Here is a 14,628-nt window from a genome sequence, read left to right as displayed (position 1 = left end):
TGTGAGCTCGACGTTTAGAATCGAAACCAACGATCATTTCAATTCTCATTGCTTTACATTCTTAATTACTTTACTTATAAGATGAAAATGATAAACCCTCTTTAACTATCAAAAGGATTGGTTATTAACGATATTAATCCTACTTGCGAGAGATTTTGGAATGTGCTACCTCTTCATGTAAAGAAACTATTTTTTTGGACGACTGGGCATTCGGGGTATCACAGATTTATTGTCCTTGAGAATCTCTTCAATAGCATCAAAACGTACCAATTCTAAACGAATTAAATTTAAATAATAACAAAATATAGAGTCTTAAATTAAATCTTTTGAATGAAACCCTACTAAAAATGGAATTCCACATAAAGCTCAATTAGAAATAATAAAAAATCTTTCAACTAAATGAGTGAAATTAATTCTCATCTTTTTAATTATTAAAACGATTGTGTTTCTAGGTATCATCAGGTAGCACCAGATTTGGGACACAATCCTGTGATGAGGAAGAGTTGAAGGTAAAGTCAGGGCGATCTCCTTCCAGTCCTCTAATGACACGCATGTGTTACAATCGTCTTCCTCCCGATACTTTGACCTCATCAATTCACTACTTGTGGATAGAATATCATGCTGAGCAATTTTCTCCATCTACACAATTGGATATTAGGGTTTCATCAGACTCTCTGGGTATGTTTTACAATTGAATTTATTGCAACTAATTGTAGATATTTATTTATAAAATTTCCTGTCGATAATTTAGACATGAGGTATCAATTAAGCTCTTCAGTTTAGTTTTAACTTTGCTAATTGACCATCGAGCAGTTTTTTGTTTTCTACAAATGCATGAAACTATGATCAACGAACAAAAATAAGGAATTAGAATATTATTCAATTATTTTGGTCGAGTTTTAGGTGAGATATTACAAATTTAAATGCTTTTCTGAAAACTTGCTTATACTTTTTTTTCTTCAAGGGCGGGGCTATAGCCCAAATCAAGCCTTGCCCTGTCCTTGAATGTCCAGTCATGATTATCTTGCACAGTACACGCATAAACTGAATGCCCTAAGTTAAACTTTTACTAGAATTTTTATTGAATAATATATACGATATATGATGCGTACATAAAGTTTGTATACAAATATGGAGGAAAAATAGTGCTTTGGATGTCTTTTAAAAAAATTCAATGTGAATTTGAAATGTTCATTTCTACTGATGTGTTTTTTATATGGTTTCTTAAGGTTGTGGAAGTTTACTCACAAATAATGCCCGAACATTCAACTCTCCTAACTATCCTAAAAACTATCCAGCAAATCAGGAATGTTCTTGGGAAATTGTAGCGGAGAAAGGATACAGGATATCACTGGAATTCACTAATCGATTCTTTTTGGAAACTTCAACTAATTGCTCTAAAGACTTTGTGGAGGTATTTTTTATTATTCACTTTGTATCACTTCATGACAATTTTTTTCATTTTTTCTTTTTACTATTTTCATTATACAGCTCTGTGTGTTAAATAGAACCAGAACCATTCATTATTTTTTCAACTCGATGGTTACTCTAATGTGTAAATCCTGAAAATGAAATCTAGTGGGGATAACTTAACCTCCTAGTTACGGTTTCATTTCCTGGCAGGGTCAACATAAAGCATTTGTTTCAAATGTGGTTTATCATTTCAAATTTCTCTGTCCCTGAACTGGAAGACCGATCGCCTAACAGATGATTGAGGTACGCTGAATCTGTGGTTTTAATGTAGTGCCTTATGCACCATCGTATGTAGACAGGGGTATAATGATGATGTGTGTTTCAGTATAAACACAAATTTTTTTAATTTTATAATAATTTATAAGTGTTTACTTTAATTTTTCAGTTAAAAAATGAAAATGAATAAATAATAATAAAATCAAATAATGAAAAATTACAATCTATCCACATCCAATACTGCCGCCATAAGTGAAAATGCAGCTCTTTGCAAAAATCATATTTTAAGATATGATACTTTTGAGTATCTATGATGTAATAATATATAGCATATAGCATAAAGATCATATTATATAGTATGATAAATTTTTTTTAAACCGTAAATAGTCAGAAGTAAAAACACAGTGTGTCAATTGTTTCTAGGCATAAAACCACTATGTGTCATATCTACACTGTGTTTTTGCTTATGAATCTCTACCATACATTCACGGAGACTGGACCGCTGTGCACATGCAAACCACGAGCCCACTACGTGATATCGCATGATTGCCTCACTTCACACCACGGCAAAAATCTTCATGGCACGATAAATTACAATATGGTGGATCGATATTAATTTGTTGTTTTACAATAATTTATTTGATGCCTGGCAAATTTAATAACCAGTAAATCACAAGACCGACTAATCTCCAGTCGATTTCCTTTTCCAGGATTTTTACCTGAGAGTACTCGCTAAATTTAAGTTATGATTTTGATCAAATTATCATTAAAATCTCTTTTTTTTAAAGATATTTTTCATGAAATCATTAACTATGGAGTTTTATTTAAAAAAAAACTAAAAATTCAAATATCATCAAATTTAAATAGGTACAAACGAATCTAATAAATGTCGATCCACTATAATTTGACCGTGCCATTTAGATTAAAATGATATCTGTGAAATATGTTATTCTCCGTCAGATATCACGCGGCTAGTTTGTTTATTTGGAAATTCTTGTAAAAATGAACACACTTTAGATGCTGTGTTATTGCTTAGGATTACTACTGTTTTTTTTTTTTATTTAAAAAACATTGTGTCCTTTTTTATACTAAAATATATTTCGTACTGCTTTTAGATTTATATCAAATGGTTCTAATTTTATTAACAAAAACAATACTTCATATTTAATTTATTTTGTGATTTTTATCAAAAATTTGCCTTTTTGCTCATGAGGGCAGAATAGTTAAAAAAGCATATAATTGAAACAGCAAATGCACCATACTTTAACAATCATGAGGGTAACTTGATCAGTATTACGCTTCAGGTATTCTCATATTTAATTCATTTTATGATTTTTGTCAAAAAGTTGCCTTTTTGCTTATGAGGACAGAATATTGCAAAAAGCATGTAATCGGAACAGCAAATGCAGCATGATTCAACCATCCTGAAGGTAAGGTGATCAGTATTACGCTTCAGGTGTTCTTATATTAATTTATTTCATTTAATGATTTTTGTCAAAAAGCTGCCTTTTTGCTTATGGGGCAGAATATTGCAAAAGGCATTACATTGGAACAGCAAATGCAGCATACCTCAATCATCTGTTACATGAAGGTAAGGTGATCAGTATTACGCTTCAGATATCAGTCCTGGGATGGGTGAAATATTGCAGTGTTAAACCACCTTTAAAAAAAATATTTTACCTTGACCCTTCCAGGAATCGAACCTGGGACTTCAAGCATGGTAGGTGAATAAGCAATCTACTAAATTACGAGGCCAACTAATCCCCTCTCTATTTCCTTTTTTCCAGGATTTTTACCTGAGAGTAGCCGGAGTGAAAAACACTTGTCCAAGGTTCTGGTTCTATTTATGACTGTATTCTTCGCATGAACACAGAAAAATTATATTGCTATAAATTTATTTTTCATTTTAAAAACTATAAACAGTTAACATTAAATTCATATTGTATTTTAGAGTGTCATTAATATATTGCTTCTGTTTTAGGTATTTGACTTTGTTGATAACAAGTGGTTATCTTTAGGAAGACGATGTGGACGAACTCTTCCAAATAATTTTGAATCATATAGCGATAAAATGAAAGTTTTATTTAGATCGGATGAGGCTGTAAATGGAGATGGTTTCCAGGTAAATTTATGACCATTTTGACCACTATAAATATAACATTTATGCTTTCAATTAATACAATTTTTTTAATATTATTGATTTTGTATTATATATTTACCAATGGATTATTTACATGGTTTAAAAATAATAAAAAAGGCAGATAAACGATTTTTTTTAGTTTAATGAATTTACCCAAATATTTCAATTTTTAGATCAATTCTTGAAAGTAGTAAATACCTTGTGCTTAAGAAATGGGAATCGAGTTGTGATAGAGTGGGATTTGAACCTCGGACTTTTGATCCGTGAGTCCACAACACTACCACCGAATCACAACCCGGTTCATAGATATATATACGTGCTTTTACAATTATTGTAGTTTTATTTATTTAATCGTATAAATAAAAGATAAGTTATAATTAAATCCACAAATTTGGAAGAACCAGTGTGTTGAAAAAGCGATGAAACTGGTCGTTGGTTATTCTAGATTTGTGGATTTGAATCTCACCTTTTTTTCTGTGATAATTTTTTATTATCTTATAATTGTTTTAAAATTTCTTAAATCTGTTTCAGGCTGCATGGAAACCGTTTTGTGGTGGTAATTTTGTAGTTCATGACACACCCAGAGAGTTGAATAGTCCTGGTTACCCCACATACGGTAGAAATTTGAGATGTGTTTACACTTTTCACGTAGAGGAAGGAAAACATATCAATCTTAATTTTACTAAATTCCTCCTTGAAGCAAGTAAGAGAGTAGATTGATATTATCTTATTATAGTCTTGTAGTTTCTTGCATTATAACACTGCGTACAAAGAATTAAGAATAGTCCAGAAACCACATACGCGCATCAAACAGAAGGCGACTAAATTACTCTTAAATGAGTAGTTTTACATTTTGACCCATTAGTTTCTTCGTAAATGTTGTTCAGTACACAATTCCTGATTTGAATTAAACTTTGCCGTTTTGTGTAATTTTAAAGTATAAAAATACTGCTGGGATCTTAAAGAAATATAACGGGATCACATTTCATGTGTAAGTAGCAAATGCATTACTTAAAAACTGAATTATTTTTCCATCTGTCAGATTGTCAAAGAAAAAAAATGGACATTTTGTTAGTGTTGCCAGGGTAGTCAAATTTTTTACGCTACTTTGCTCATCTAATTAGAGAACTAATGACAAATGGACCTCTCAGATTAAACAACGCCGTGGTGGACATTTGACCGACGTTATCTTTAAAAGATCAAATATTATTTAACATGACATAAAAATATCAGTTTTATGTAAAATAAAATTTGTTTTGTTTTTTAAGTTCAAAGTTTATTAATTAAATTACTCTTATTAAATGACCCTTTACTTATCTACTTTGTTGTGTCAAACAATGTTTCCAAAAAAAATTTAAAGAAATTAACGAATTAATAAAAATATGATTATCTTACATTTGTGTTATGATTATATTTATCGCAATCTGGCAACATTACGCCGTGATTTCACGCTTGCGCGTGGCGAAAGTGGGGCAAACTGGGGGGTTTTTTGGACACAGTTTGATGTATTTAAATATGATTCTACGCTCCTTCTGGACCATTCTTAATTCTATGACTGCGTATCACAAAAAATATGTTTTCATTTCATTATTTTATTTCTTATAAAACTGCGCATGCACCATTGCACAGACTAATTTTGTGAAAAACATCACTCTTCCAAAAATACAGGCTTCCCACAATGACAGTTTTTGTGACATTGACATAATATTACATCCTTAATACCACAGTTTTATGAAGTCCATTAAAGACATTTTGAAAATATACTTTGCCTTATTTTTGCACTACTACTCGAACCGCCTTGAAATGATTTTTTTTTAAATTGATTTTATTTGAGGGGGTAAAAGCAAAAACACCACTGTCAATGATAGTTTTTTTTGGGTAAATCAACAAAACCAGTAGTGAAAAGACTATTCAACTCGAGCGTAATATTTATTTATATATACGCCCAATGGGCATTTTTGAGGAGTTTTGGGAGTGGAAGTGGGAGTGGGAGAGAGGTGTTGTGATCGTTTGATAGAAGAAAACTTGTTATCAATTCTAACAATTAAGGCCTTATAAGTTTTTTTAGGGCCTCATAATTAAAACTAAATTAAAAATTGTAAATTAATGTGATTTTCATATTTATTACATACCATATAAAATATTTTTCTAATTTTTTTTAGGTAGTAATAGTGGATGCAAGTACGATAATCTAACTATTGAACAAGGAGATATTTTTACATTATTTGGAGTTCAGCCCCAAATATATTGTGGGCAAACATCTCCAGGCAGTGTACGCATAAGAAATTCCATAAATATGGTGTTTTCTACGGATATGTGGATTCAAAAACCTGGATTTACTCTTTATTACAGCATTGACGGTATGTTTTCTAATACTATCAGCACCATGTTGAACTTGAATAATTTCAGTGCAGAGTTTTCACGCATCAAGTATCTGTACTGTTAAGGTTTATTTGTTTATGTTATCTAAATTGGCTTTTTGAAATTTTAAAATTTGTAGTTAGTCATCAGACCACATATTTTATATTTCAGTTTGCGGAGCAGAAATCAGTTCACCTCAAATAATACAATCTCCTAGCTCTGGTAATAATAAATATCATGAAAATGTATTATGCATATGGAATATAACGGCTCCCGCAGATAAAATTGTTGTTTTGAGGTAATGTATTTTATTTTAGTATTTATTCTTTCTTTTTGACATTATTCACTTTGGTACTAGTACTGCTCTTAGTCGTGTCTCGGCTCTGTTCTACAAATATACATAGCCACGCTTTGTGTTTACCGAGGGAAATGTATTTATTTAACAGCTTTCATTTTTATCGAACTAGATTGAAATCGTGACTTATATCAATATTTATGGTTTTGAAAATTAGGTACTTCTTAATTCATACTTATGTTCCATGTCTGCTCCATGGATAAAAGAAATGGCATCCACAAATAGCCTCCGGACCTCTCTGGGCTGCTAACTCCTATGCATCCTCCCCAGTCCTGTCCTGCAGTTTCAATATGATAAACATGAATTAATTAGTAATATTGAGTTGATTCAATTAGTTTGTTTATAATTTATTTCAAAGATTTTTCAGCAATACTATTGAGTATACTGTTTGACACACTGTAGGGTAATTCCATGTTAACTCCCATTACATTTAGCTTTACAGTTGATATAATGTAAAAAAAATATTTATTCTGTATATCACTCTACATTGAATACCAATTAAGGAATCATTTTCAGTAAAACAATAATTCAATTGAGCTAAATAAATATTTTTAAAATATTTATTTAGCTTTGGCAACGCACGTTACATTGCGACATGAAGATCTATGCTCAGGTATATAATGCTAAAACTCTGTTCCAATATTAAACTTCTAACAAAAAATAAAAACAACAAAAACTAAGAGACTCTTGCTTATTTCAACAACGATAAAAAAAAACTAAAAAATATAGAAAGATAATGAAAAAAAAAGTTACTCACGTTACATTATATAGCAAGTCATATTTTTCAATAAAATGCCTATGGATGCTACTGAATGGTTACATAATTAACTTTACAATCATTTTAAAATAATATTTACGGAAAAAATTCACTCATCTGAGCCTTTGCTTGGTGACGGAATATCATCTTCGGAATCTTCAAACGAGGAACCATAATTTTAATACTATAATTTTTATTCTTTATTAATATATAATTTTTTTGCACCACAATAGGCTAGCCAATTACAATGGTGAATTACAGCACAGAATACCAAGACTTGAGAAAAAACATATTTTAATTTTTGTGTTCTCACTGGGAATCGAACCCGGAACTTTCCGTGAGTGATTTAAGCGTCTTAACCACTCAACTCGGAGGCCATTGATGTGTTGGCAGAAATTACATTTTTCACAACTTTTCTTTGTATCTTGGCAATATATATTTTGAAATTGTTATTTTCCGTACTCCTTCAATTTTTTTCTCAGTCTTCTCATTTTTCAGCTCCCATTGGCGACATGGAACTATAAAAACACAATATAGTAATGTTTGAAAAATCATACTAGAGTGAATAACTATAATAATATCACAAGAGCTCTTGTTACTATCTGTAACGTGTGTGACTCGGTAACCACGTTACAGCGTTCAGTAGCTTGCAATTGGAGATATTTAAATAAAATTGTAAAAAAAGGTTTACTATAAAAATTCAAATGGATAAATAAAGACGGATTAACTTTAGATTAATAGAATTGATAATCACATAAGTAAATGAATTATTGTGCATTTTGGTAACTCATGCAAATTCATGTCGCATTTTCATGGAAACACCTGTATCGTCCAATAAACCAGTTTTCATTGAAAATGAATCTTTTGTCCCAGTTAGTATTAATTTTTCTCATTGTCGAATGATGTCGAATTTTTTTAAAGAACAGCTGTGCAAACTGCAGTTTTAATAGGATGGAACCATAGTGCATGCTGCCAGGAACACTATGACTGTTACAGTATGAGCAGTTTGACAATTTTATGAACAACACTTTTATTGCTTTTTAGATTCAATTCATTTATTCTGGAACACAGCACAGATTGCACTTTTGATGGACTTTCTGCTTTTGAGGGTCCTGAAGAAAATTCATCTAAACGCTTGGCTCTTTTATGTGGAGATTTATCTCAGACTCTCCCAGTTATAAGATCTCAAGGAAACAAAATGCTTGTGAAGTTTTTTACTGATTCTTCAAGTCAATTCAGTGGATTTTCAGCGAACATAGTATTTTCATTGGGTAAGCTTTTTCCTCAAAAATATCACTTTCTAATTGATTAACCGTTTTGAGTCATTTTAAAATAATAATTATTTCATTTTTGTTCTTAAGGTGAGGCTGCAGGATGTGGGGGGAATATTCTCGTTTCTAGTACAAGCAAGAGTTTAGACATTTTTCAAACACCCACTTATGAGCCTTTTATGGAGTGCAATTGGGTTTTGAAAGCACCCACTGATAGCATTATTCAAATGAAGTTCTCTGCTTTTAATGTATCGAAATGTTACGTTGCTACTCTCACAAACCAAACTAATATATCAAACGAAACTAATGTCATAAAAAAAGGTTGTACCTGTGATTTTCTAGAGGTAAAATATGTATTATATTGTCAACAAAGAAACAATACTGCCTAAATGTAAAGAATCAAATTGTTCAGGAAAGATAAAAACATTATATTATGACTCTACCAGTTTGGTATTGGGGATTTGTGAAAAAAGATACTCGTTTTTTACACATATTTACTACATTATATTGTTTTTTGCTGTAAAAAAGTATAATTACCAAAAAATATGTTACTTAGGCTTTGTCAGATTTTTTTATTTGGCTTATAAATGAGATATAGGCAGTATTTACATGATTTATTACTTAATTAGAACTTACGAGCTTCTTAAAATATTGGGTTGAGGATTAAGTTCGCAGCATTTTATGTTTTCATTTCAAAGCACTTTTAAAGGAGGACGGTCGCCAAATAAGTCGCAAAAAGGCTAAACAAATTAACTTCGATCAGAAGACATTTCTCAATCATCTTCATTCAATGGGTTTTTCCGAAAAATTGGGAGCCTAGTACCCCACGAGCTGACTGAGACAAATAAAGAAAGTCGCCTTCAAATTGCTTCTCAACATCTTGCCCACCAGCAAACAACACGTGGAGACCAGGAACGTTTTTTGTACTGGAAGATGAGAAATGGTGTCTATACGTCAATGTAAACAATGAAAAGAGTGGGTGATACCATATATAGACAAATATTAATATCTTTTAACGTGGAAATTTAAATTGAGATACAGATGAAATAGCATTTTCTTTACAGTTTTCCTTCAAATTTTGTACAATTGCATCAAAGAAGTGCAAATGGTTTCAAGATACAGTGTTCTAGATGATTTTCGGCAATAATGAGGAGAAAGGGTTAGAAGTCGTTTAAATAATTATTTCAGGTTATTTATTTTATCGGTATTGTTGTCTGGTATTATCCGAGCATGTTATCATTCCTCTGGATTGAGAGACTGGCCAATAGTATTGGTCCAATATCGCATAAACCATTTTTCATCTTCAATGTTTGCAAAAACATTATTATTTTGCACACTTGTTATTTCTCACTATCCACAATAAGGTGCCTTGACCATATTTAAAATGTAAACTTTTCTTTGGTTTCAGAACATTATTTCCCAAAAAGATTATAAATCGCCTTTTTTTATTGCAAATTTGAACCATTGATTTCTTGCATCTTAAGATTGACTTTATCATAATACAATCCAGGTTGTGATTGTGTGTAACCAGCACCAGAATGTATCCAGGTGCAGACTGTGGCAGCCATCACCAACTGCTCGTTGCAAACATTGGATTTCACATATTATTATTATTTATTATTATTATTATTATTATTCATTATAGGCAGGCAGTCTTTGCTGATGCGTCTTTATCTCGTGTACTGCTTTTTGTCTACGTTCTTCTTCCTTCAAAAAAGGATCCAAATGTTTTTTGTACTGGTTGACCGAAATGGAATGGACAACTAGACTTTGCAGTTCATTCCAATCTGAAACTACACTGCTGGAAAGAAACTTTTTCCTGGAATTGGTGTGAAATTGAGGTTGTTAGAGCTTCCAGTTATGACCCTGTAAATTTGTGTTGGGATTCAATTGATACATCTCATGCAGGGGGTAGTCATAGTAATTATTGAGTATCTTATAAGTTTCTATCAATTCCCCTCTCTTCTGTCGTTTTTCCAATGATGAAAGTCCTAGTGCTTTTAATCTACCGTGGTAAGGCGTCCTTTTGAGTAATTTGAGGATTTGTGTAGCACATTTTGTGACTTTTTCCAATAGCTCGATGTCTTTAGTAAAGTAGTGACTCCGTATTTGATATCCATACTCCAATAAAGGTCTCACATAGGTCTTTTATATTTTAAGAAATACCTCTGGAGTAATATTTTCGAATGCCTTTTTAATAAAATAAATTATTGACTTGGCTTTCTTGGCAAAAGATGTGATGTGAGCTTCCCATTTTAAATAAATTGATATGATTATGCTGAGATCTTTTTGACGCTTTACGAGTTTGAGTTGGACACCACCCAAAAGATAAGGGTTGTTTTGCCCATGTGAAGAACGGTACATTTTTCAGCATTTAGCAAGATTAGCCAGTTTTTGGTCCATTTATTGATGTGATTGATACACATAAAAAGTATTTTTAAACTCAACAATAGGGAACTTGATTTACATGCTGATGCACTCGTGCGTTTGAGGACCTCCTTGCTCCTTAACCCAACAATGTTATAGTCCACCCATTCGAGACCTCCACATTTAACATATATGGCAAGTGCATCATACATACTCTTGATGGATGAAATGGCGGAATCTTCTTAGGAGGAAAAAGGATCAGCAACTTAAGATTTGCCAATGATACCACAATAATTGGTTAGAATATGGAAGGACTCGTTGAACTTTTTTGTGCTGCGGAACTAAGGAGTGAAACAGTTGGCCTGAAAATAAACCTAACCAAAACCAAGATTATGATCATCAATCACTGGATTGGGCTGCAGGATACAGACCATCAGCTTGCAATCATCTTTATTAAAGATGAATTACAGACTATCAGCTTTAAAGAGCGCAATAAGTTGCCTCTACAAAATATAGAACAGTTTCGACATAAAAAGGGCTACCAAGATGAGGCTGGCAGATCGCTGGTGTATAGTGTTTTCCATTATGTCTCAGAGACATGGACAGTGAGGGCCAGACGCATTAGAAGTGTGTTGCTGGAGACACTGTTCCAGTGCACCGTGGGTTGTCAGAGCGCAGCACGAGTTGATATTGAGTGAACTCAGTGTCTCCACATGTTTATTCACAGAAGATAGTTTATCAATTAATGTTTTGTTTCATAACAACATGAGAGCGGAGCCGGACAGCCTGGAGTGACAGATCATGCTTCGAACAGTTAATGGTAGATGGGAAAGGGGACGTTTGCAAATGAGGTGGACAGATGTTATCAAGAGAGTCATAGATGCACACTACATGAGTCCATGAGTATGGTGGGGGATCGGGAAGGATGGAAAAGACTCATCCGGGAGTGTGGTGGTTACAATCCTCAATTTCGTCAAGTTTTTCTTTTAGATTGGTTGGAGATGGATGGTATCTGTTTCAAAATTTAACTGATATCGGTTGGTTGGTATTTCTTGTTAGCTGCTGTACGCATCATCTAGTGGAAATATTATGAACTTATTAAACAGCCATAGGTGAAATTTAATTCTCTATCGAATTTCACAAAAAAGTGTTTTTAACTGTATGTCCCTTAGGCGGTATTGTTTCTTCATCAACAATATGAGGATTAAGCTAATATTTATTATTAATTTCTTATTTTTATTCATTGACTTAAATATACACTGAAACCTTTTTTACACTGGGAATATGCCCACTGAGTACTGTGTAAAAAAACATTTTGTAGAAAAAGTTTACTAAAAAAAAACAATGGTGGATAGGTTTTCTTCCATAAAAATCATTTTGGAAAACAAATTGTTTACTATTTACTATTCCTTCATTTTATTGAAAAATATAACATGACAACAAAATACATAAAAAATTGTAACAAAGATCATTAACTATCTTAATTATATCATATTATACACCTAGTAAGTAAAAGAGCGATCTAGGGAATTCCTAAAGCTAATTATACTATTATATTACTATTACGCATTGTAAAATTAATTTTTAAATATTTTTTTTAGTTTTGTTTTTATACAGTGTTATTTCAAAACCGTGTAAAAAGAGGTTCCAGTATACTGCCATCTGTGGATTTTCTCATTTGATCTGTAATAGTGCTGAAATCTTTATGTTTCTTTTTCTATCTGTTGAGATACCTATCTTGGTTGTATTTTTCTTTATAAAACATGTTTAATAAAAATTCTAGGTTCGTGATGGTCCTGGGTTCCACTCTCCCCTCATTGGAAAGTATCTATTCCTGATGACATTACATCAACAAGTCATGTGTTGTGGGTTATGTTTAAATCAGATGGAACTCTTTCAAGTAGTGGTGTCAGATCTTCAATCGTAACAGTTCCCTGTAAGTTTTATATTTTACAATTAGGTATGTAAAATGACCTCAATTTTACCAAACATAGGCAGTTCACAAAATAATGATAATTTATCATTCTGAATTCATCACGATCCTGGGCCAGTCTAATCAGCGCTGCTGCAACTGGCACACCGAACCAATGTCTAAAAATTTCTGAGCCATGATGCTTTTTTCCGTCCCATATCCCGCCTGCCCTCTTTCTTTCCTTCCATAATAAGTTGGAGAAGGGCATACTTTTTATTGCGGCGTATGTGACCAAAGTATAAGGCTTTTCATCTTTTAACAGTCAGTAACTCCCTCTCTTTGTTCATGATGTTTAATTCCGCTTCATTGGAGACACATTGGATTCACAATCCAACGTTCGAAAGCCTCAATTTGTTTATCGTTGACACTTTGAAAGTCCAAACCTCTACTCCATACAGAAACAGTGGCAATACATTATAATGACTTACATAAATAACCAATAAATACTTAATAATCACTACAAGGAAACATTAAATCTCCGTTTACAAATGACTGCAATAATGGATGAGGTATACAGTGAATCAGAAAATACTTAAATATTACAAATAGAACCAGGGGAGAAAACTGAAAAAAAATGGTTTTATGACAAAATTGTAAACAAGGTCTGATTGAAAATAATGCAAGAAAATGGAAAAATAAATTGGAAACGCTAAAGAATACTGCAAAAGACGTAGAAAACCAGATTAGACTTTCCAGAACCTAACATCTTTCTTGTAATCCAGACTGTGTGTGTTAAGATGCACATCAAAAATTGCTTACACAGAAAGAAATGAAATAAACATTACTGCAGAGAATTCTTAAGCCATAACTCTAGTGACGATGAAAGCAAGAAGCAAACAGTTCATCACGCAATATAAAGGTTTATTGAATAACCTACCCTATTAAAAGTTAAATGAGGGATAAAGAGATTAAACAAAAATAAAGCCTGGATCTGATAATATATGGTAACTGCTAAGATAATTATGAACGGTGAGCAAACTCTAGACGCATGTATGCACAAATTAAAGCACATATTTGAGGAAAGTAAGAACAGTTGAAATATCCCCTTATTATTCGGAATTTAGTTAGCGAGTTTATTTTTTTAACCTTTAAAAGACTATGCTAAATAATTCCTTTTCATCCGGTAATGTAACACACCATTACCATAAGCGAGATGTTTTAAAATATAAGCTAAAAAAACAAATTATTTACAGTGATGTGTTAGAAATGATCCCTATTCCAAGATGTTACATAATAAAATTATAATTAGAGCATATTTTTGCAAAATTTAGTAAAAATTGTGTTTATTCCATTTGGCATTATGTTGACATGCTCTCCTGCTCAGGTTTCGTAGTCAACTGAAATCGCCACATCACCAGGCGAGAGCATCTAGATTGGAAATTCCCATTCGCAACCGTGAGACTAGAAAGGATTCTTACCACTAAATATTAACACTTATAATTGAATTTAAAAAAGGATATAAAATTTTTACTACAAATAAATCTGAATTTTACCAAGACGAGCAAAAACGATAAAATATTTTTTTTAACAGCATTGAAATAAAACCTAAAAAATACCAAAAATATGTACTAATAAGAAAAAATTATAATATGTAAATGAATCAAATCGTGATTACAAAAATGATGACATTAACATATTTTTTGACCCCAAATAAAATTTTAAACATTTAATTTAATTTTTGCAAGCATTTTTTTTTCACTTGTACCACAAGGTTAA

General features: G+C 32.0%; 1 protein-coding gene across 1 annotated transcript in view; it reads left to right on the top strand.

Moving 5' to 3' along the window:
- LOC148276567 (cubilin-like) overlaps positions 1-14,628 on the top strand; it is a 74,541-nt gene that overhangs the window by 49,993 nt on the left and 9,920 nt on the right. Inside the window, 10 exon segments of the mRNA XM_088234078.1 lie at positions 453-678; positions 1,230-1,414; positions 3,671-3,811; positions 4,361-4,532; positions 5,992-6,189; positions 6,362-6,488; positions 8,347-8,573; positions 8,664-8,917; positions 12,724-12,766; positions 12,769-12,876. Of these exon segments, the coding sequence (XP_088090204.1) occupies positions 453-678; positions 1,230-1,414; positions 3,671-3,811; positions 4,361-4,532; positions 5,992-6,189; positions 6,362-6,488; positions 8,347-8,573; positions 8,664-8,917; positions 12,724-12,766; positions 12,769-12,876 (1,681 nt within the window).

Source organism: Micrasema longulum, unplaced genomic scaffold (genome assembly GCF_059751315.1).
Source record: "Micrasema longulum isolate JH-2025_06_02 unplaced genomic scaffold, ASM5975131v1 h1tg001192l, whole genome shotgun sequence".
NCBI classification, from domain to species: Eukaryota; Metazoa; Arthropoda; class Insecta; order Trichoptera; family Brachycentridae; genus Micrasema; species Micrasema longulum.
This window is presented reverse-complemented; position numbering and strand designations above follow the sequence as displayed.